Source organism: Corylus avellana, chromosome ca1, assembly GCF_901000735.1.
Source record: "Corylus avellana chromosome ca1, CavTom2PMs-1.0".
NCBI lineage: Eukaryota > Viridiplantae > Streptophyta > Magnoliopsida > Fagales > Betulaceae > Corylus > Corylus avellana.
Window position 1 is genome coordinate 8,174,555 of NC_081541.1, and position 24,559 is coordinate 8,199,113.

At 36.0% G+C, this 24,559-nt stretch overlaps 2 protein-coding genes and 1 pseudogene across 7 annotated transcripts; 2 read left to right on the top strand and 1 right to left on the bottom strand.

Moving 5' to 3' along the window:
• Positions 1-5,753: 5,753 nt before the first annotated feature.
• On the top strand, positions 5,754-10,609 carry LOC132191432 (histone-lysine N-methyltransferase, H3 lysine-9 specific SUVH4-like; annotated as a pseudogene).
• A 3,561-nt stretch (positions 10,610-14,170) lies between these two features.
• On the top strand, positions 14,171-15,037 carry LOC132175345 (uncharacterized). The gene has a single exon (XM_059587300.1). The coding sequence runs from the start codon at positions 14,171-14,173 to the stop codon at positions 15,035-15,037; it is 867 nt and encodes a 288-aa protein (XP_059443283.1).
• Positions 15,038-16,556: 1,519 nt separating this feature from the next.
• Positions 16,557-24,164, bottom strand: LOC132181239 (uncharacterized). Of its 6 annotated transcripts, none has more exons than XM_059594384.1 (7): positions 23,271-24,162; positions 22,797-22,852; positions 20,857-20,966; positions 20,592-20,751; positions 18,431-18,523; positions 17,314-17,445; positions 16,557-16,745 (listed from the first exon to the last, which is right to left on the bottom strand). In XM_059594384.1, exons 1-7 carry the CDS (start codon positions 24,037-24,039, stop codon positions 16,710-16,712), a joined length of 1,356 nt encoding a protein of 451 aa, XP_059450367.1. In that variant the 5' UTR covers positions 24,040-24,162; the 3' UTR covers positions 16,557-16,709. The 6 variants fall into 6 exon arrangements, 5 of the variants coding, with proteins under 5 accessions (XP_059450367.1, XP_059450358.1, XP_059450350.1 ...); XM_059594375.1 differs by having other exon boundaries at positions 20,598-20,751; positions 20,845-20,966; XM_059594367.1 differs by having other exon boundaries at positions 20,845-20,966.
• Positions 24,165-24,559: the final 395 nt, after the last annotated feature.

The following is a 24,559-nucleotide window of genomic DNA, read 5'->3' on the forward strand; positions in this document are numbered from 1 at the left end:
ATGTCAAATTGTGTTTTAACCAAAATAGGGAAAAAAAAAAAAAAAAAGTTGAAAATTTGGGACTTCAACAAACTTTTTTGTAATATTAAGATTGATAAAATAAAAATTTAAAATTTTAAAAAAAAAAATTAAAAAAAATAAAGGGCAAAAACATACTTTCCTCCCTAAATTTACATCTCTTTAGTGCTTATACTTCTAATTTTTTTAGAAGTGATATTTGACCTCCTTCAATTGCCACTATCACGATTAACACCCTCAGTCAATATTTTTCACTAAACTGTGATAAACTTAAAAAAAATCAATTTCGTATAAAACAACCTTTGTCACCTTAAAATAAAATTAAGTATGGTGCACTAAGCCTACATTGATACATTTTAGATTAAATAATTTATATGTTGTTAAAATTTAAAATATAAATAGAATGTGGTAAACATGAATCGGTTTGTGGGTTTGTGGGGTTACTTAATTGACACCTTCCACTATGCATATATCCTCAACTTCATACAATATTCTGAAGGCACTTGATACCCATGACCGTCAAAATCTTCGACAGGTAATAAAATAGTTGAGACATAAGTGATCAATTATGTAGAATGCCAATAATTGGTGGAAACTCCATGAAACCTCAACATGCTTATATTTTTATTTTGTAGATTGAGGGTATTGGCACAATGGCATTATTTGTCCCTAGATAAAGAATACGACAGATGTGATGCACTCCCGGTGTTATGTTAGGGTGGTCGGTCGCCCATATGTTAGGGTGGTCGGTCACCCATAATGAGATTTTTTTTTTTTTTTTCAAATTTTGAGTGTCAAAAAAGGCTCAAGTATTTTAAAAAACTTGAGGCAGAGATTTACTTTTCCTCAAAAGATACACCAAAATGCACTTTTTTCATTCATCCATTCATTTCCCCAAACCCAAAACCAACTTCATTGGTTTTATGCGATTTGTGTTGCTCATGCCTCTATGTTGCAACAGTCATAAACATGGGAGGATCCATGTTTGGGAACTTTCATGCCGAATCCATGTTTTATCAAATGATGAGTTCTATCTAACGAGGTTATGAGCTGTAGTATTACTTGTAAGGTCTTATGGAAGAAGTCCAGTCAAATAGATTTTTTTTTTTTTATTATTATTCAACCGTACTTCCTCATAATAACGTTAAAAAAAAAAAAAAAAAAAAAATCTATTTGTAGAATAGAAGTAATAATTATTACAAAAATTAAGGACCCAAAATGGAATCCGAAGCACAAAACTAAATATATATATATATATATATATAAAGACAAACAAACAGACTATTAGTATTTAGCATTCTCCGCTTGCAAACACAATTTCCAAAATCGAATCAAAATTAATACTAATTTAATAAAAAATAATTGACCTTTTCATATATTTTTCTCGGTTCTAATGAAATTCATATATATAGGAAGTAGTCATGTCAATTAGATATTTCTTTCTTTCGACCATCGTGCGTATATATAACGTAAAAGAAACTACTTCTACAACAAAAGTAAATAATACTATAAAAATTAAAACAAAAATTAGAGACAAAACAATGAAATCAAAAGCACAAAACCACCAAAAAATAAAAAATAAATAGACTATTTATCATTCTCTTCGAACACGCCCCTACAAACACAATTTCCATAACCAAAACATTTATAAAAAATAATAAAATAATAAAATAATAAAATAAATAAATAAATAACATATTTCATCAAATAAACTAATTACAAAATTAATTAACAACGATTAAAATCGATCCTCAATATCTATCGATCAAGGAGAGAGATCCATAACTAATTGTGTGATACCTATTATATCTCAATACAAATAAAATTCATAAATTATGAGCATTTTTTTATAAAAAAAAACAAGAGCAAATTAAACATAAACAAATAATTTAACTCAACATTTAACGTAATCAAATAAATCATCTCCCCTGAGGTTCAATGCTTCATTATGTCTTTAGTTTTTCGAAAGAGTTTATTTCTTTTACGTACAAACAATCAATATTTTGCTCTTAAAAAGATAATATATATATATATATATATATATATATATATATATATATATATATCAAAAAATGCACGGAAATCCAAGTAAATCACATAAAACATTCAAATGAATTAAAATATAAGATATATTATATTTCAATATAAATAAAACTCATATAATTTTGAACATTCGAAATGACAGAGCAAAATAAACAAAACATTTTTTTAATAAATATAAAATAAAACATAATCTTTAGATGAACGAAATCTAAAAAATTATAAATAAATTTAAATAAATAAAAAAAGAAAAACAAAAAAGGAAAACAAAAAGTTACATCCACATGGAATTAACATGCGTTGCAATCTTGATTAGAAATTTATATATTCATAATATATGCTCTATTGGTGTTAGAGCGGTTGTAATAAATAAATCGAAAATAAATTTAGTAGGCTAGATAACACTTCGATTCCTAAAGATGATATTCTAATAATTATAAATATTTAAAATTATAAATAATAATACTGCATTTCATAACCTTGTTGGAGGAACTCATCTTTTTTTTCGCAACTTATCTCAAAGATTGTTTAGAGTATAGAGTATTTTCATTAAGGTATTCACGATTTTGGTTGTTAAAGGGAAAAATACACTTAAACTCCTTGAACTATCAACTCATTTGTACTTTAAACCCTAATGTTTAAAAAAGTGATACTTTATCTCCCAAAAGTATCTAATGTTGACACTTGACCCCCATAAAGTACACGTTACTCTTGGAGTATTTTGAATTAACACTTTACCCCCCCGAAGTAACTAAGTTTTGGGGGATAAAGTGTGATGCTTTTGATAAGGTTTACTTAACAAGGTAAATCCATATGAGATGGATGCCTTTGTTTTCCTTTTTCCCAATAAGAAAGATGGTGGCATCCTCATAATCACATTCTAACGTGGCGTATAAAATCTAAACAAATAATATCAAATTAAGTATTCCTTTTAGAGAGAATGAGAACCAAAATGCAAAGTATCATTTTGTAGGGGCGTGGAAACAATTTAAATTGCAAAAAATAAAGAACAGTAAATGAAATTATTGACAATTAAAGAACCCGAAAGATGGTAGTCAGTGTATTGATCAACCTTCTCTTCTCCTCCTTTCCTTGAATGGCACTATACAAACAAAATTTCTGAACACCAATTGAACATAAATAAAATAATCAATAATGACAAATGACAATGATAATGATTTCAATGATGTTTAGCCTTTTATGAGAAATATCAGGCAAAGAATGCCACTAAATCTGTCATAGAGTTCAATTTTCTCAAATAACAAATGACAAAAATTGATATACGAAGGCCAAAATCCATGAAATTGAAAATTAATAACAGAATTCAGTGATTGATGGTGACAGCGACACTATTAAAAGAGTTGCAGAGAATAGTTAAACTAACTATTTTCACTACCAAAAATAGTTAATTTGGTAATAGCCTCGACAATTCTCTTTTTTTAAAAAAAAATTTATTATTTATTTTTATGGATTCCACCGTTTACTGAATTCTCAAAGCCCATGTCTAATTACCGTAACCAAGATGCAACACAGCACAGCAATGGCACTAAAAAATGGCACTAAGAGCAGAATGGGCGAGAAGAAAAAGAAAAGGGAGAGGCGAGGGCCTCTGGCCAGCGTGCGTGAGTACGTTGTTTTGAAAGTTTGCACCGGATGGAATTGTGGAAATGGTTATACACATGATTTATTTTGAAAAGAGACATGTGGCAAAGATATGTAATCCTATTAGATATTAGATAATGTGGGGATAAACAATGTTTGATGGCCGTTGAGATTGAGAAAGAAAGCAATTTGAAAAAAACACGTGTTTTGATTTTAAAATTTTAACGCTCACTTGTCAAATAAATTGAACGCCACGTGTCATGATATTAGCCTCTTCTACTTAAAACTTAAAAAAAAAAAATTAAAAATAAATTAAAAATAAAAAGTCAAACACAAAGTTTCATTTTTTTTTTTTTGAAAAAAACTTGTTGCATTATTATTGATAAAAGATCAGAAAGGTGGAGAAAAAACTCCAACAACAATCAAGAAGATAGAGCTAATTGATCTATCAAAACAATATCACTGATACAATCTGGAATTTCATCTCTTCATATTCTATCACTAGCATGTAAGATAGTCATCTTCGCCAAATGGTGCCACCTCATTAGCTTCACAATTTACAAATGCACATGTCCATCTTGATATCACCTGCAATATATTTTGTGCGCGCAAAGTTTAATTTAATATAATTATTTGTCAAATAAATAGAACGCCACATGTCAAGCTCTTAATTAGCCTCTCATGTCTAAAGCTCTCAGCCTCTCGGTCATTTATACATCCACTAATTTTTATTTATTTTTTCGTCCTGTAATTTTTAAAAATAACCCGAGCATTGCATGGGTACAAGCTTGTTCCCATAATATTACAGTATATTCTAACAGTAAAAAGCATTGTTTATTTTCTAAGTTCCTTAGAATATGATAAAATTGGGTAAAGAGATTTTTTTTTTTTTTTTTTGGGCTATTACCTTAAGGCCACTTTTTTTTAAAAATAAATAAATGTAAGTTTTAAAGGCCACACTTGGCAAGTAATGTATAACCATGGGCTCTAACCGTAGGTTCAAGACGTTCATATTTTGTTGGTAGAGTTGTATATGCAAGGTGGTTATTAATTGTAATTAATCACTATTAACCGTTATCCACATATGCAGATGTTGATGCAGTTAACAAAAATTACTAATCGCATAAGTAAATGTAATAGTAGTTTGAAGGTAGGCAGATGCTGTTAATAATTACATAAGCATACCCTTATACATATAATATATATTATATTTTGATAATTTATGGGTTTTTTTTTAAAAAAAAAATGTTTGTTGGATTTGTAATGTAACTAATGTTGTTGTAGTTACATTTGAAAAAACAACCTTTGTAATTTGTATGTTTGTATTTTTTGGATGAACCCATCATGGGGTATTAATTTGTATTTTCCTTTTTTTTTTTAAAAAAAAAAAGCTGGAATGTGGAACCAATATATGGATTTCATCTAAAACACTAGGGCTTAAAAAAAAAAACAAAAAAACAAAACAAAAGAAAATCATGCCTAAAACATTTTTAAATTGAGTAATGCTACATTTCACACCAATTTTAGCACACCACACACACACTAGCTATGTGGCATGACGTGAATGGAGGTAGAAATTTTTTGAAAAAAGTCTATATACGTCTCTCAAGCTACCATTTAATTGACAATAGTTTTTCAAACTTTAAATTACGACAGTATCCCAAAAACTACAAAAAATTGTCATTGTGCTCCAATAACAAAAATATCTAATAAATGAAATTCTAAAAAATGAAAGAAAAATCTAGAAATTAGCCGAGCCACTCCATTTGTCTAATGGGGTAGCTGAGCCGCCCCCAACTAGCCAAATAAATAAATAAAATTGAGCCCCTAGGGCCATTTTGGGGGTGGCCGAACCACCCCCATTTGACCTATAAAGTTCGTGAAACATTTTCAATTAGATAATAGTACGAAGAAACTATATAAACCAATTTCAAAGTATAGTATTTTTTAGTGGTCATTCAACTAATGTAATAAAATGAGATGAGCGCGAAATGAGATGAAATGAGCGCGAAGAACAGAATTGTTCTTCCAATTTTATTTAAGAACAAAATTCCGGTTCCGTGACATAAGAAAAAAATATTTTATTAATTCGCTCGAAGGAAAAATGCAGCTCTGCCACTGCCATTGAGAGATCGAAGCCAATGACGAAGACGAGAAGAAACTGTGGCTTTCCAACGCCTCCCAACCCAAAAGCATCGCCCAAACCGATAACCCCAACCTCCAACACCACAATCGTCTCCTCTTCACTCTACAAATCTGTACATATTTTGCCTTTTTTTTTTTTTTTTCCTTATCTTTTTTTGTTTAATTTTGATGATAAATTTTTTTGCAGGTTTCACTGCATGATTGGTGGCTGGTGAAGGCTTCCAACGGGAAGCGTTTAGCTGTAGGAGGGTTTGCTTCATTAGAGTAAGAGGCTTTCGTCTTTACACATTTTTTCTTTATCTTCTTTTTTTGTTTTGTGATATGTGGATTTAGTTGTATAGTTCTTGAAGCAAATATCAAGAATTTAAGATAAATTAGGTGAACCCAAGAAGGTTAATTGGAGGTTGTTTAGGTTTTAGTGTAAGTTTTAGTCCAATGAGGACTTCTATTAAGAAGAAGAAAAAAGAAAAGTAAAGTTCACATTTTGCACCCTTTTAGCATTTAGCCGTGCCATTGCATAAATGTTGGTTAATCAGGCTTAGTTGCTCAATTAACGTCATTCTTTGAGGTTGCTGTATAGATGATTCATTGTTTTCTTCTTAAATTCTGTTTGTTCCTTGACAGGAGACTAGGAGTAAGAGTTTTTTCCTCTGCTGCAATTTCCAAGAGACACGATGCCACCACTCTTGAGACAACGGATGGCATCAACATCACAATCAGTGGCTTCATAAATAGGTCTCGGTCGTGTCAAAATGGTTTTCCATCTGAGGTATGTGTTTCCGTTGGTCTCGTTTTTTCATTCATACTTGTTGTGTACCTGGGAGCGCGCTTTTAATGATATCTCAATTATTTATTAAAATAAAAATATGAGTTTCCTTTTTGTTTAGTTGTCTCGTTTAATTCCAATGTAGAGTTCACTACTACATTAGCTGCATGATAACATTTTGGGTGTTATATTTGGCTGAGGAATGAGCTTGACTCAAGTGAGCTAAGCCTTCTTGAAAACTACTTGGTGTAGTGTGATGGGCTGGTATCACAGGTTTTGTATAAGTAAATGCAGAAGCATGCCATTGAAAATGACACAGTAATTAACATGAGGAGCAATGGAATGGTAATCTTTCTGTTCTTCATAGCGAACCATTGACATTGATGTGGTGTTAGCCTAGCCCACCCTTTTTTTTGTTGCCATCTAAATTACTAAATACTATGGATGCTTTCCAGTAAAAAACTGTTCTTTTGACTGAAGTTAAGATTCTAACTCCTGATTTTAAAGGTATGCAATCACTTCCTGCTTGGATTTCCCTGGAACTGGGAGGAGTATGCTATTGGTTGTTCTGGTGAAAAATCTACTGGTAGAGGTATTCCGACAAGGATTTCTGCTTCTGACGAGTCCAACGTCTCTTCGGGTGACAATGAAGATAAAAAATTTCCATTTTCTTTACATGATTTCCCAGTGACTACGGTACGTGATCTTTTAATATCCACTTTTGAAGATCCAGATTATTGTTTGTTGGCAAAGAGCATTTACAAGGATATATTGGGAAAGTCTATGGGGAATAGTCCAATGAAAAATGTGCAATCTGGACTAAATGAGACTCCAGTTAATCAAAAGGAGACTAAGGTTGACCATAAGCACGACAATGAGGATACTTTCTTCAATTCAAGGGATATAACAACAGAAGAAAACCAGAATGTCCTCGCCCCAACTATAGGTGTTTTGACAAGAAGCATGACTAGATTGAAGAATTTTAGAATGGAACAAGAAGAGAGACTTTCACCAAACTCAAAAATTAAGCAGACTTTTTATACTACAGCTTTGGAAGCTTTGAACAATGTAGGGTTGAGTGAACCTGTAAAGGGTTTAGAAGATGCAGCTTGTGATTTGTCAAAGGATTTACATTTGGTGGGTGCTTCCGCTTCAAAGGAAGAGATGTTTTTGCCAAGTGGTTCTAAATGCTGGTCACCCTCTGGTGCTCCCAGTGCTGTTCCCAATGGCAATGGCTTGAGGAAGACTATGGCTAAAAAGTATCTTCCACGAAGAAAAGTTTCAGCCATCCGAGACTTCCCTCCCTTGTGTGTAAGGAGCGCTCCAAATCTTAGTAAGGTAGAGAGTGTGAAAGTGCTTACTTCTCTAAAGAATAGGAGTTTGGGTCAAGAGAAGTCTGATATGGGTGACAGGCCACTGGTAGAGAATGAAAAAGCTGACATGAAGCGAATGGGAGAGGATTCTCAAAATACAGATGCACAGAAGAGCAAATTTCAGGGGATTGTTTCTGTGATAAATGCAGACAAAGTTGGAGCTGAATCTGATGGGCATGCTACTAAAAAAATCAGGAACCAAGATGGATTTGGAACGTCTTCTGAGATGAACGTGCACCAGGAGCCTATGTTGGACAGGATCGTGGTTCTAGGTCTGATGGCTGCTCCAAATTGTCCTTGGAGGCGTGGGAAAGGGGCCTGTAAACCATACCCAACTGGCATTGCAAGTGAAGGTAAAGAAAAGAAATATCGTTTTCTAGAGCTTGGAAAACATAAATCTGCTGTCAGGACAAAGGATGAAGCAAAAGTTTTTGGAGTAAAGCCTAAAAAAGAGAACTAATCTATTTCAAGAAACACTGCTAATCAAGGTATGAGTCAAATTGTTGTTGTTAGGGACAAGGAGGATTCTCCTAAGAATGATGATGAATATTTAGACTTTCACATGCCTCCAGAACCATGTAGTTTTGGTGTAAACCTTCCACCCATTGGAATGAGTATAAGTGGTCAAAGTCACAACAGTGATGCAATTACCAGAAACAAAGTGAGGGAGACACTGCGGCTGTTCCAAGCTGTCTGTAGGAAGCTTTTACAGGAAGAAGAAGCAAAGTCAAAGGAACGAAGAAAACCTAATAGGAGGGTTGATAAAAAACAATCAAAGATTCTCAAGAAGAAAGGTAAAGATGTTAACACTGGTGAAAAAATCTTGGGTTCTGTCCCAGGAGTTGAAGTTGGTGATGAGTTTCATTACAGGATGGAGCTTAATATTATTGGCCTTCATCCCCCAAGTCAGGCTTTAATAGATTTTATGAAGCATGATGGGGAGATCCTTGCAATTAGCATTGTGTCGTCTGGGGGCTATTTTGATGATTTGGATAATTCAGATTGCTTGACATATACGGGCCAGGGAGGAAATGTGATGAATACTGATAAAGAACCCAAAGATCAGAAACTTGAACGGGGAAACCTTGCTTTGAAGAATAGCATGCATAAAAGGAATCCTGTTAGGGTGATCCGTGGCTCTGAGTCCTCAAATGGAAAAGCATATATCTATGATGGGCTATATCAGGTGGAGAAATGTTGGCAGGATTTGGGGCCACGTGGTAAGCTGGTTTTCAAGTTTCAGTTGCACAGAATTCCAGGTCAACCAGAGCTTGCTCGGAAAGAAGTCAAAAAGTCCAAGAAATTCAAAATAAGGGAGGGTCTCTGTGTGGATGATATCTCACAAGGGAAAGAGTCGACGCCCATTTGTGTTGTGAACACCATAGATGATGAGAAACCTGCATCATTTAAATGCGTTACCAGCATGATATATCCTCATTGGTGCCACCCTCTCCCTCCTAAGGGTTGTAACTGTATTAATGGATTCTCAGATTCTGAGAAATGTTCTTGTGCAGTCAAGAACGAAGGAGAAATCCCATTTAACTATAATGGGGCTATAGTTGAAGCAAAGTCCCTCGTCTATGAGTTTGGTCCTTCTTGCAAGTGCCCTTCTTCTTGCCATAATAGAGTCAGCCAGCGTGGTATCAAATTTCAGCTTGAAATTTTTAAAACCAAATCGAGGGAATGGGGTGTGAGATCCCTTAATTCGATTCCTTCAGGAAGTTTTATTTGTGAGTATATAGGAGAGCTCCTTGTAGATAAGGAGGCTGAACGAAGAACCGGTAATGATGAATATTTGTTTGATATTGGGAATGACTTCAATGACAGTTCTCTTTGGGAAGGACTCTGGTCCCTTATATGCCTGATGTGCATCCAACTTCTTGTGAAGTTGTGGAGGATGGTGGCTTCACTATTGATGCAGCGGAGTATGGCAATGTGGGGAGATTCATCAACCACAGTTTTTCTCCCAATTGTATGCGCAAAATGTCCTATACGATTATGAAGACAAAATAATTCCTCACATAATGCTTTTTGCCGCTGAAAACATTCCTCCGTTGCAAGAGCTGACTTACCATTACAATTACATGATAGATCAGGTTCGTGATTCAAATGGCAATATAAAAAAGAAGAGTTGCTTTTGTGGTTCTGTAGAGTGCACCGGCAGGATGTATTGATGCAGTGTAAGAAGATAAGGTCGGATTTATGGTGCAGAGGTAATTTTATTGCTTTTTATATTTGTAAAATATGTAATGTTTTTATTGTTATTTCTATTCTTGCTCAAATTATCGTGTAGATACAAACACGCCATTTATATGTAGATACAAACACACCATTTAAGTATGAAGTTCAAAATTGAGTCTCAAATTTGAAGGCTTTCCTACCTCGCCGGTTCTTCTCTCTCACCCATTTGACAATGTTCTCATATTGGGAACATTGTTTTGCCACTGTTTACCACTTACGGGCTGTATCCCCCCTTCACTTGTATTGAATTGTTAAATAAGAGGAAACTTTCAAAAGGGCTAATGGTCATCCCGTATATATGTTTATGCAGTACTGCATAAGCACTTGCACTTCTTTGAGGATTCGGGATAACTCCTTTCTTTTCATTGTATTGCTTTCTCATCCATCTTGTGGGATTTGTTTGAACCCAGGAATTGATTTATTAAGTTACCTTCTATAGCTGCTTCCATTTAGGTATTACTTTGCAATAATTCTAGCAAGTTACTTGATAGATATTTATTATCAATCTTGGCTTCAAAATTTTTCCACTAGTTTAGAGGTATAATTGATATTTATTATCAAGTTACTTGATCTGAGCAGTAATTCACATTCCAGTAAAGGGATTTGGTGGAGAGCATGTTTGGTGGCCTAAGGGTACCTTGGTTCGAGGTACAAAAGGAATTGCAGAAGAAGAAGTTAAGAAGAAATTGTCAGAATCAGAAACCATGTATGTACCATTGCACTGTGCTTGCGTGGCTGTCTCATTCTTCAGAGGTTAATGATCCAGAATTGTTTGTAATATATATGTTTTTTTTTTTTTTTTTTTTTTTTTGACACCGAGGCAGGGCTCCTTCAGCCTATACCTGGAAAGTAAACTCCAGATACACGACCGAGAATTGTTAGTAGTATGTATACCGAGAATTGTTGGTAGTATGTATACAGTACCGAGGTACTAGCCGCTTGAGCAATTTTGATGGAACTTTTGTGTAACTCGACTCTAGCTCATTCGGTTTTTACGTATATCCGTTGGATGATGATTAAGTTGTCATATCAAGATGGCTATTTAGCTATGGTATTTCACTATTGATATCAGGAAAGCAGGTAATAGCTGGCATAGAAGAGCCAGATGGCCACTTCTCGATATGGAAAGTAGAAAAATTATTTGTTTGATATAATTTTTGGAAGTTGTTTTTGATTGTGTTTGGAAAAGTTTTTTTGAAAAAGTGAAAAGTGTTGTGTGCGATTATATTTGGAGAAAGTGTTGCTTAATAATTGAAAAAAAAAATTTGAAAAGCGTTTATGAAGTGTTTTCACTTATTCTGAAAATATTATTTGTTTGTACAAAATGTTGAAGGTAGAGAGTGTTTCAAAGGTTTTCATTATCAACAGGAGACGTATCTACTCCCAACATAATATGTCAAATTGTGTTTTAATCAAAATTGGGAAAAAAAAAGAGCAAATTATGTTGAAAATTTGTGACTTCAACAAACCTTTTTGTAGTACTACTAGAAAAAAAAGAAGGCGGCAAAAGTATACTTTCCTGCCTAAATGTACATCTCTTTAGTACTTATACTTCTAATTTTTCAAAAAGAGATATTAGACCTCCTTCAATTACCACTATCACGATTAACACCCTCAGTCAATATTTTTCATTAAACTGTGATAAATAAAATGTAGTAAACATGAATCGATTTGTGGGGTTACTTAATTGACACCTTCCACTATGCATATATCCTCAACTTCATACAATATTGTGAAGGCACTTGATATCCATGATCGTCAAAATCTTCAACAGATAATAAAATAGTCAAGACATAAGTGATCAATTATATAGAATCCCAATAATTGGTGATAAGTTCATGAAACCTCAACATGCTTATATTTTTATTTTGTAGATTGAGGATATTGGCACAATGGCATTAGTCTAGTCTTGAACAAGTACAAATAGTTTATTTTTTTGGTGAGTGAAAGAAAAAGAAAAGAAAAGCAATGCTTTTTTTTTTTTTTTTTTTTTTTTCTAATTGAATAAGGGAAAAAAGGCTACAGAGAAGGATCTTTACCACTCTTGATCCGAATGGAAGAAAGAATGGGAGATCCTATGGGAATGCTTCCAAAAACAAGATTGGAAGCGGCCCATTTAGCTAAATCATGTGCACGGTAATTGGCACATCTAGATACTTTCAAAGCAAACCAACTTTGAAAGGATGATAAATTCAGCCTAATATCAGAAACAATAGAAGCAAAGTTCCAAGACTCAAAAAGTGAAGGATTGTTAATAGCCAAGGTAACCAAAAGAGCGTCCCCCTCAAGATGGAATCTGTCACAACCTGAAAAAATGGCCAATCTAGTAGCAAGAAGGGCTGCAGTAGCTTCACCTTGTAAGACATCCAAATTAGAAAGCTTCTTAGAAGCTGCAAAGACAATATTACCAGAGGAGTCACTAATGGTTGCAGCTGCCACAGCAAAAGTGTCCTTTATGGCCACATCAAAATTGCCCTTAAGACAACCAGGCTTTGGAGGAGCCCAAAGAGAAGATAGGGCAGAATCTTGCCATGCAGAGAGATGAAGATTTAAGGAAGAGAGAACAAGCTTGATCACTTTGGCTGGAACAGGTTGTAAAGCTTCATGAACCAATTTATTCCTGGAAAACCAAATATGATCCAAAGTGAGTGCAGCAAATAATTGAAAACTTCTAACTTCATCCTTAACCAGCCAATCAATTGGATAAATGATACCAAGAATCCAATCTAAAATAGGCCTAGAAGAAAAAACAGCAGTGTTAAGAGGCCACGGAGAGGATCTCCATAAAATCCTTGCCAAGTCACAATCCAAAAAAATGTGGGACAAGGTCTCTTGGGGACCTTTACAAAAGGGACAAACCCAAGCATCCACAGCAGCCATGGTCACAAAACGACCAATATTGCCCCGAGAAGGCAGAATATTCCAAGCAATCTTCCATAGAAGATGCTTCAGTCTAGCTTGCAGCTTCAAACCCCAAAGGGCATGCCAAGCTTCTGAAGATAAAGGGGACAACCTACCACCAGAAGAAAAAGAGAGCTCATGGGCAGATTTAACAGAGAAGAGCCCAGCTGAGGAAGGAGCCCAAATCCACTTATCAAAAGAGTTGATCTGCGGCAAATGAATGGAGAGAATGTTTTGAACAGAAGCCGAGTCAAAAAGATCCTGCAGAAGATGTCTGTTCCAAGACCTTTCTTCAGAGGAAATCAAATCTGCAACATAAAAATCAGGAAGCTCAACCAAGTTAGGATTCGGTTTGGGCTTAAAACCAGGCTGCAAAGGAATCCATGGCGAGTCCCAAATGCCAACATTCCCACCATTGGTAATAGAAATACAAGCGCCTTTTGAAACCAGCTCCCTATTTTTCAGCAACCCTTTCCAAAGCCAAGAAGACAAAGGATTAGAAGGGGCATTTAAAAAGGAAATACCATTAGCAAGATACTTGCCCCGGAGGGCTTCAACCCAAAGAAGAGGTTGATTAATAGTCATCTTCCAACCCAATCTAGCCAGCAATGAATTATTCATAAACTCCATAGAGCGAATCCCAAGCCCACCCAGAGCCTTAGGATCTTCTTAGGAAACACCCCGTCCCTCTCCGCGCCCTAGCTTCTGCTCCGGCGTTCCTCCACCTCCTTGTGAGGCATAACCACCTCCTAGTGAGGCTTATCCATCTTATTCTGAGATTAATTTTTGGGTTTCTCTCTTGTTACCTAGTCTCTAAACCTTCTCTTTGTAGCTCTGTTTTTCGCTGATTTGGTATTCTATCTGGTTTTCTTCTTGGCTTTCTGGTTCTTTACAATCACTCCTCCGTGGGCTTCTTTTCCCCAAGAATCTTCTGGATTGTTGTATGGCCAGCTGGATTTTCCTGTTTTCTTCTACGATGCGTGTGGGTGAGATGGCTGGTTTGTGTGATTACGGGGGTTGCAATCATCCTGTGAGAGGTTTTTTCTTTTTCTGATGGTGTTCCTAATCTACCCCCACCACCTCAATGAAAGTCTTGGCCTGGAATAGTCGCGGGTTAGCTCGTGCGCCGACCATTCGTGCTCTACGGGCGTTGATCAGGACTCATAGACCTGATCTTATTTTTCTGTCGGAGACTAAAGTTGCTTCTGCAAGATTCCAGCCCTCTCTTTTTCATTTGGGTTTCTCCGGTTGGTTAGAAATCCCTCCGGTCGGATTAAAAGGTGGGCTTTTTGTAACTTGGAAGCATGGTATTGAGATTGAGCCTGTTAGGCTTGATAGAAGTTGTATTTCCTGTTTGGTATTCTCTGATCCCTCTCATTGCCCTTGGTTATTCTCCTTTATTTATGCACCTCATATTGCTGAAAGGCAGTTAGTTTTTTGGTCTGAGTTGACGAACTTGGGGAACTCCTTTGGTGGGGCTTGGCTGTTATTGGGTGATTTCAACTCGGTGCTTTCTCCTTCAGAGAAGAGTGGAGGCCGTGGTTTTGGCTCCTCTTCTCAAAATGATTTTTTGGATTTTGTTCAATCGAATGCATTGATTGACCTGGGTTTTGTAGGCAATAAGTTCACTTGGAGTAATCACCGTTCTGGGTTGGCTAATATTCGAGAGAGACTTGACAGAGGTTTAGCTAATCAAGAGTGGGTGCATCTATTTCCCAATGCTCTCATCAATCACTTTCCTGCCACCAATTCAGATCACTGTCCGATTTTGTTATCTACCACTGGGTCGTATCAAAATCTGCCTAAGCCCTTTAGATTTGAAGCTTTCTGGACAAGGGATAAATCCAGTTACTCAGTTGTTGCTGGTGCTTGGCTAGAAGAGGTGGAAGGCTCTCCAGCTTTCTCTTTAAGCAGGAAGTGGAAGTCTACTAAAAGTGCATTGAAGGTCTAGAATCAGCATCATTTTGGACACATTCAGTCTAGGATTAAATCTTTAATGTCTGAGATTAGTCTAATTCAATCTAATCCTCATTCCCCTGTCAATGCTGCGAGAGAGGTGGTTCTTCAAGAGTCTCTTCAAGAGCATCTTTTGAGAGAGGAAGTATTGTGGAAACAGAAGTCTAGGGAATTATGGTTAACTTGTACTGATCTCAACACCAAATTCTTCCATGCCTCAACTGTTTGCCGTCGCAGGTATAATTCTATCTCTAGTTTGAAAGCTTCTGATGGTACTAGGCTATGTGGTAGAGATAATATTGGCTCATTCCTGGTGAATCATTTTAGTACTCTGTTTTCCTCTACCAATCCTAATTTTGATGATAGTCTTTCTGAGCTGGTGGAAGAAGTTATTACTGAGGAAGAGAATGTTTTGTTGTGTTTAATCCTGGATGAATTTGAGATTTTCTCTGCTATCACTGATCTTGGTCTCAATAAGGCACCGGGTCCAGATGAAATGACTGGGCTTTTCTATAAGTCTTACTGGCCGATTGTGAAATTGAGTGTGATCTCTTCGGTCCAATCCTTTTTTAGGGGTGGTTATATGCTTAAAGAATTCAATCATACTAACATTGCTCTCATCCCTAAGGTTGATAATCCATCCTTGGTGAACCATTTCAGGCCTATTAGTCTCACCAACTTTAACTACAAGATTATCTCTAAAATCTTGTCCAATAGACTCAAATCTCTCTTACACAAGATTGTGTCTTCTACTCAGTCAGCTTTTCTCAAGGGAAGGTCCATTCATGATAATACTATTTTAGCTCATGAGTTATTTCATACTATGAAGAAGAAGCAGGGGAATGGTGGTCTGATGACTTTGAAATTAGATATGGAGAAAGCTTTTGATTCGATGGAATGGAAATTCTTGCTGAAAATCCTTTCCTTACTTGGGTTTCACACTACATGGATCCACTGGATTAGACAATGTATTACCACTTCCTCATTCTCTATTCTTTTGGATGGTGCGCCTTATGAAAAATTCTTTCCCTCCCGTGGCTTAAGGCAAGGAGATCCCATCTCTCCTTTTCTCTTTATATTGGGCTCTGAAATTCTTTCTAGGTTAATTTTACGGGAAGAGCAATTGGGTCACTTACATGGTATCAAAATGACTAGATTGAGCCCTCCTATTTCACATCTTTTGTTTGCGGATGATGTGATGATCTTTTCTCAAGCCAATGTTCGCGAAACTAATGTGATTCTTAAATGCTTCTTGAAAACGAGGAAGCAGCATTTTTTTTTTGGCTAAAATGTGAGCCCAAAAATTTGATTGGAGCCATTCCCCAGTCTGACGTTAAGTTCTGGTGGAGTAAGCATGGACTCAAATTCGCCTTCAAAAATTACTTTGTCCAGCCCAAACAACGAAGCATTCTGGAAGGCAAGAAGAGCTGCAAGATAATTGCACAATTATCCTCTGCTAATTGAACTTCGATAAGCTACCAAAGTTAAACACTACATGATAATTGGAAAAAGAATGGAGTAAATACGAGGACAATGTTTATTTACTTATTTTGGAGAAAATTATGCGATATAAACTGTCCAGATATACAATATAACCATGTAAGACTAATTGAAAAGAATTTATAGTTCAACTTGTTGCTACAACGTTCTTTTCACTTCTAGTCGTTTTACTGTAAATCGCCAACACCTTCTGGAGAGGGCATCTACAAGGCAAAAAGGTGAAAAAATATATATATCAGAAAATCCCATGACAAAATAAACGCAATAAAATAAGCTGCATCTGAGGAAATGACATTCAACAATTCCATCTAGAGCACTTCCTCAATAATACGCATCTCCAAATAATCCAACTCGCTTCAAGTTTATTTTCTTCACTGTGATAATATTTTGTCCCCAGATAAGGAATACGACAGATGTGATGCACCCCCGGTGTTATGTTGGGGTGGCCGGCCACCCATAATGTGATTTTTTATTTTCAAATTTTGAGTGTCAAACAAGGCTCAAGTATTTTAAGAAACTTGAGGCAGAGATTTCCTTCTCCTTAAATGATACACCAAAATGCACTTGTTTCATTCATCCATTCGTTTCCCCAACCCCAAAACCAACTTCATTGGTTTTATGCTATTTGTGTTGCTCATGCCTCTATGTTGCAACAGTCATAAACATGGTTGGTCAAATAATTTCAGTTATAATAATAAACAAAAAGCATAACAAATGTTCCAGTAATTTAGCATTTTCTATTTGGCAAGAAAGAGAAATATAAGGACGCACCAAACCCAGAGCTTCTGTTGCACTTCTATGACTCTCTTCACTGCAAACACCAGCAAACATACTCAACAGCAATTCCCTCTGTTCTACTTTCAAGTGTTTCTCAAGGCCTCGAGCAACCATCTCCATCTCAGGCTGCAGAAACACATCCATCATGAATGACATAGAAACCTAGAGGTAATTCGTCACAAAAGTATTGCATCCACAAATTAAATGAATCGTAATTCGTAAAGCATGCATATTAGGATTACTACACATACATTTTGTGAATATTGTTATATAAGGATTGGTCATAACTCATAAACCATAAACAAACATAATTTCCACTCAAAAAACTATATATTTGATTCTAGAAAGATGAGCCAAAGTCCATATAAAATGGAGCCAGAAGAACCATTGAATGGATGCAAAAACTATTTATTAAAGTACCCCCCATCACCCTTTTTTAAGTCCAGCAGTAACAGCCATGAATAATGAAGAACACGACCATTTTATATGCCCAGTATTTGATTTGCCAATAGTATGGCACAGCAAGCTTAGAGATCATTATGTAGCTCACTCAACAACCTGCACATATGACCAAGATTTTTAAAAACGTAAAGTTTGTTAAGCTTCTATGCCATAATAAGAACCTTCAGGCTTGACCAATTAAAGACCAACAGGTCAAAGTTGCTCCTATAGCTTCCACACCTCTGGGGAAGCTTATGAATGGGCTTGCTTGAATCATTCCAAGCTACCCAACTGTGCAAGGAAATAGGTACAAGAGACTGCAACAGGTGTAGGACAGAAGACCAGTTAGTATGATCTTATTATTTGCATAGAAAACCTGCAACCGAAGTACTAAGAAGACTGCTAGCACCAAGGCCAGATAAACAGCTAGAAGAGAAATAAAGATGAGCTATAGCTAATTGGAAACTGAGCAGAATTGGGAGTATGTGCACTCCTAAGTACCAGTGAAGTCAGATACAATGGCAACTCTGTAAAAAAATACGAGAACAATGCTTTTTAGTTTTTACTACCATCATCAAAGGTAAATTCCACAAAAATATTTAAAAAGAACGATTATAAAGTGAAATTTCTAAACTTTGCACAGTAAATATCAGAAAGCTAAAACACATACGGAGAACTCCTCAGGAGGAAATGTCCGATGAATAAGGCATATCTTTGACAATTCCAATTTTGCTTCCACATGTTTTCCTTGCATTTCCAAAGCCTGAGGTCAAAACACAAATTTAACCACGTAACAAAAGTACTAGAAATGTTTTTGTTTGGGTAAATTACACCAACCTTCTTTGACGTTTGGAGAAATGTCAGGGCTTACCTCTTATTTTCAGAAACGTCAATCTGTTCCTTGAGATTTGTGATCCATATAACAGATACACCCCTACGACCACTCATGTGCCATTACAAACTGTGACAAAATTCTTCTTTCAAATTAAATTCCCATCCAAAGTAAACTCAGCTAATGGTCACTAAACCAGATTGATTAGATGACAGGAAAAACAGAAAGGCAGCCTCCAAGGGGCAGTATCATTTCTTAAAATAGGAGTTAATCTCTGATATTTTCCCAAAACTCAAGGAAGGCAAGTGTAATTTACCCTTCTTTTTATTAGCACATAATCCATTAATAGAAAGACAAAATAGCAATAGACAATTAAGGCACACATGAACTTTACTAAAGCATGAAATATTGCATTAAGAAGAGATTATACATCCTAGTGAAGCCACCACAAATATTTGTAAGATACAGAAGAACTATCGATATTTAGGTTTTTGAACTATAACAGTCACCTCTTAGGCAATACTCTAATCACTATAATTCATAAATGACAGGATATTAAAAATAAAAATAAAAATCCAAATCACTCTTCTCTGGTCCCAAGATTTGTCAAACCTACGTTCTTCTGTACCCAAGATTTTACATACAATAATAATTACTGTACAAAAGAGTTCAAAGAGCCATTGAATCATATAAAGAAATTCAAATAAAATATTGATAAATTAAATCATTTCATTCTTTCTAGTTCAGTAAATCCCCGTAAGAACTTATCAATGGTTGTGGTTATGACAAAAAGGGAGCAGGTGCTCAATTCAATTCAACTCAAATATCAATCCAAATTAAAAATTGGGTCGACTCTATAGGTCTTCATCAGCTAATAAGGGTCAGACACGTCTTTTTTTTTTGTCTGTCATTCAATCAGATCTAAAACCATCTTCTCTATCGCCTCTGAATTCAACATATCATTTTTGACTACTTCTACACATTATCTCATGCCTCCCTCTTCCTTAATTTATTCCACCACTTTAATTAAATTACTATGTCTCAGTAGTACACTACGCGATACCCGTTGCACATGATCAAACCATCTTACATGACTCTCATATTTTCCTCAATGGGAGCCACCCTTAACTTTGAACGGATGACTTTATGTAATATCTCATCATACATTCCATTTACCAGTCTCATTTTAGTTGCACTCATTTCATTAGTGGTCCTATAATTTTTTTCTTCAACTAAATAGGTATTTTAAGATCACCTAATACTCCCAAAGCTCTTCTCCACTTCATCCACCCTACTCTATTTCATGAGTCACATCCTGCTCAATCTCCCATCCTTTTGAATTATCGATCCAAGTATCGAAAATGATCACTCTTCAGTATCTCTTGAACATAAATTTTTATTATCCCTCTCAGTTTTACTTTCACTAAAATTGCACTCCATATGCTCAGTTTAAGTTATACTTCACCTCAAACCCTTAGATTATAAAGCATCCCGCCAGATTCCCAACTTAGGGTTAAGTCCAACATTAACTAACATAGTATCATCTGTAAGAAGAGGAAGTGTTACGCAAACTAAACAGAGAGAGAGCTCTCTTGGAACAAAGAATGTCATAACACCTGGACAAAAGTGGATCTAACAAATTCCAGCATCTGAAGAAAAAGAGAAATTTCAAAAACAGAAATCCTATGATTCCTAAAATACTAGCCATGAGGTCCCCTAAACAATCAGAACTTTAAAAATGTTCCGAAAGTACAATGGGATCTAGAGAGTTCCCAGAAGTGCAATGTTATAGTGTATCTTGCACACCCTAACAAATAGTCTGGATTTTGTGCAGGATAATGCTGGAAACCCTGCAACATCTGGAAATAGTAAAAAATCTATAGATTTTACCACAATATAATCTTATTAGAAATGCTTACACCCATAAGAAGCTAAACTGTTTGATCCAAATGCTACCAAACAGGTTATCGATTCATAAGAATAAGAGAAGAAGAATTACCCATGCCTGTAAAAAGCATGAACGTGTACGTGCAGCAACAGCTGCCGACACAATTCTGGCAGCATGAATTTTTTCCAGCCCAATGTTTTCAGCAAGCCCAGCAACAAATTGTGGAGCAACTTCACCATCAATCTCAACAGAGGTGATATGACTTGGTGCCCTGCCATTTCCTAAACATGTTACAACACTAGGAAAACATGCACAGATAAAAACTGGAGGTAGCAACTACCTATGGTGTTTGATTTATGCAGACCTAACAACATACCAGCTGCAAACATTTAATACCAAGTCAACGGAAGCACGATAGAAGTAGTCACGAGTATTTTTTGTGTCAATAGAGACCCCTACTCCAGATGTCCTGCATAATTGACGTAACTGCTCACCATACAGGCAAAGAGGAGTCCAATGCATTATGGAAATGTCAGTTAATGAAACAAAATATTGTAACTAAATGATAAAATACTTGCAAAAAAAGTTATTCCTGTACTGGTTGGAATTCCACCATATAATTATTTTCAAATTTTGTAAAATGAGTTCAATAGAAGCACAGACAGAGAAGAGAGAACTGTTTAGATGGTTTTGCAAGTAGAAAAATAAGAATCATATACTCAGATACAAAGGATTCCTCTTTATGTATAAGTATATACTCAGATACAAAGGCTGAAATATAAGGCATCCAATATATAAACTAATTCTCTTTTATATGCATTTTGGTTTGTTGGGAACATCTAAGATTCAACAAGAACTAAATAGCCATTGTTTACAACAAACATTTAACTGAATTAACTACTAACTGTGAAATTTTAATTTGTTTGCCATATTGGCTATATGTATTCTAAATAATAGCTTCTCTACTCACATTGGACATCCTACACAAATGTGATCTCTACCAACTTTTTCAGACTAAAAGTCAAAATCCGTCCTATGACTCGCTCTGAAATATCAGAACATAATTCAAAACTGGCTACTCATGTGATGACCTTTTTTACCATCCCAAATCTAACCCAAGCCCACATAGATCAATGAGCATTTTTAACTTTAAGTTGAAACGAAGGACCTTTGTTCAAGATGAAAGGTTCTCACATAAGATGTAAAAAACCGGAGTCATCCCTACTCTGAGAAGAGGGTTACACTAACCACTCACCCAACCATATACACAACATTTGTTCTGCATGCATATTTACTTTCCACATGGTGTAACATGAATAGGCAAGATTGCATAGAGGAGCACTTCTATTGCGAGAAAAAGGCTATTTTTGGCAACGGTTTCAAAAGTCTCCTCTTTTCAAACTAAAAACACACTTTTCTCACAACATTTAACAAAAAAAATCACTTTTCAAAACACAAAAAACAAATCACAACAAACTTTGGAAAACTTGCCGCACCTTCTTATAGGAATAATCTGAGAAAACAAGTGCTTAATTTTTCAGGTGTAGGGGCTAACTTATTATTTCTTGAAAGATTTTTTTTAAGAGAGAGAGAGAGAGAGAGAGAGAGAGGCACCACTCCGCACAACCACCTTTGTCCTTGTCAGAGGTGACCCACATGGCCCCCTCAACAAGATAGGGGCGGTTGCGCCACCACCCATCCCCTTCGCTGAGGGGGGGCCACACAATCTCTCTCTCTCTCTAATTTTTTATAAATAAGAAATAAGCTCCAGACCTGCTTGTATTTTTCCAAAATAAGCATATTCAATATTCATTTCTTTGAAAACACAAAACACTTTTCAACAAGTTTACCAAAACATTTTCTTAAGTGGATCCCACAGAAAACATTTTTCAAATGTGGACCCCACCAAAAACAATTCTCAACTTTATATTACAACAAAACCTTTTTCAAATAAAAACACAAAAATGCTTTTCAAAACTATTAACAAACATACCCTTACTCCTCCTTTATACTGTAGTTGATGATCTTTCTTTCAGCAAGAAGTTACATGACTCACACATACACGGGCATGCTTGCAGCCAAACACAGCTACCCATTTCTCAATACATGCAGAAATATAACTGCATTCATCTACTTAGGTATTCAGTATCCAAACACCAGTACGTGGACAAAACAAACAGATCATCCCCAGAAAATAATAGATTTTCTATATCAAAAATCTGATTCGGTGGTCAAAAAAGGATAAAAATTGTATATCTCTAAAAATATTTTATGATACTGAACTTGACAATAAAAGAAATACATAATAGCACTGACCTGAATAATCTCATCATCCATTATGTCCTTTCCATTCGTTCTATTGTCCATGATCACTGGAAAACAAGTGGATGAGTTGCAATTTGAAGAAGCAAAGCATGACCATAACATCATGAAAACTAGAAAAATCCATAAATTTTAGAAAACACAAAAGTCCTGCAATAAGACCAAGCTTGTGAAAATATTTATAATAGTAATGGACATAGAAACAGAATAGATAAATTAAATAGTAATTCAAAAGTCCAAATTTAATTTATGCACACAAATCCACCGAGATATATAACAATTATGATGCATCTGTTCTTATGCTGCTAATAGATTAATTTCACAAAATGTTAATGAAATTTTATATTATACACTCATTAGTAGAAATGCCCATTTAGATGAAAGATTCAGAGCTCAGCTTCTGCTACTACTAGAAACCAGGAGCAGCTCAGAAATACCTACAGAATCATTTAAAAAACAAACACCAACCTCGAATCAACCTGTTGGCTTCCCTCTGATACTCCTCCTTATTCAACACCAAACCCGGTTGCGACACCGAAACCGGCCACCATTTCGGCAACTTCTTCTCGTGGCTCCGAACCCGGCTCTTCCAAATCCTCCCCGACACTCCTGCATTTGTGCCCGAAGCCGGCGATAGCGGATTGCTCGAAGCCCTAATATTCCTCTCCACATTGGCACTCCTCCCAACAACAACCTCTCTTCCCCCAAGACTCCGGTCCCTCCGCACCACAACCGGCTCGTTTCGAGACCCCGACAGGCCCCGACGAACCGCTAGCCCCAATCTACCCAAAACCCTAAAAACGAAGACCAAAACGAAGCTCCAAACGACCAGACCACCCACGAAGTATACCGTGGAGCGGCGACACGAGACGATAACTCGACGGTCATCGTCGAGGGTGATCAGGGTTTGGAGGTCTTCGTAAGCGTCTTTGGCAGAGTAAACAATTTTGTGGATTTGGGATTGCGAGGAGTACTGAAGGGTATGTAGTAACGACGACGTTTGGGCGGAGAGGTCGTTGAGGTCGATGACGGTTTGGAGCTTGCCGTCAGGGGAGGGGGTGGTGGTGGTGGTGGTGGTGGAGGTGAGCTTGGTATTCTTCCGCCGGTGAGTACGACGTCGTCGTGGGCGCAGGGAGGAGGAGGTGGAGAGCGGGGCGACGCATTGGGTGCGGTGGTGGTGTGGGAGCGGGAAGCGCGAGAGAGAGTGGATATGGGTTAGCGCGTTTGCAGAGTTCATATATAGACACAGAGAGTGTGAGCTGAGGGAAGAGTTGTTTGCTGCAACTTGTTGTCTCGCCGATGATTGTTGAGGCTACTTTCTACGGCTCTCCGCAATTTCGTTATGGTCAGAAGAACTTGAAACTGAAACATCGTCGTTCTTCTATTTTATTTGCTTTGCTGGACCCACACCATGGTTATTATTATTTGTATTTTTATTTTATTATTCATGTTTTTGGCATATAATAAAAAAATAAAGAAAAAGAAAAAGAAAAAGGTTAGGAATTATTGATTAATTTTAGGGAGAAATCAAAATTAGTCCTAATGTATTTTTCGTGATTTTAATTTATTTTTGACAATTAAGTCTTTAGCTTTTATCTCTGTTTGAAATCGATTCTTTTGTTAACATCATACTCAGATAATTAATGGTTCATTTGCAACGATGATAGTTCATAGTTTGTCACATCACATTCGTTGACATGATGCTACACAGTTCAAATTGATAAAATAACATTTAATGCATAAAAAAGGAAAAACTA

Excerpts from the sequence above, each read along its gene's own strand:
- LOC132175345 (XM_059587300.1), top strand. The coding sequence starts at position 14,171 with ATGAAAGTCTTGGCCTGGAATAGTCGCGGGTTAGCTCGTGCGCCGACC.
- LOC132181239 (XM_059594367.1), bottom strand. The coding sequence starts at position 24,039 with ATGAACTCTGCAAACGCGCTAACCCATATCCACTCTCTCTCGCGCTTC. Across the intron at positions 20,967-22,796 it reads TGGATGATGAGATTATTCAG|TTACGTCAATTATGCAGGAC; the intron begins GTCAGTGCTATT and ends TATGGTGAGCAG. Across the intron at positions 18,524-20,591 it reads CATGCTTTTTACAGGCATGG|GCTTTGGAAATGCAAGGAAA; the intron begins GTAATTCTTCTT and ends TTTTGACCTCAG.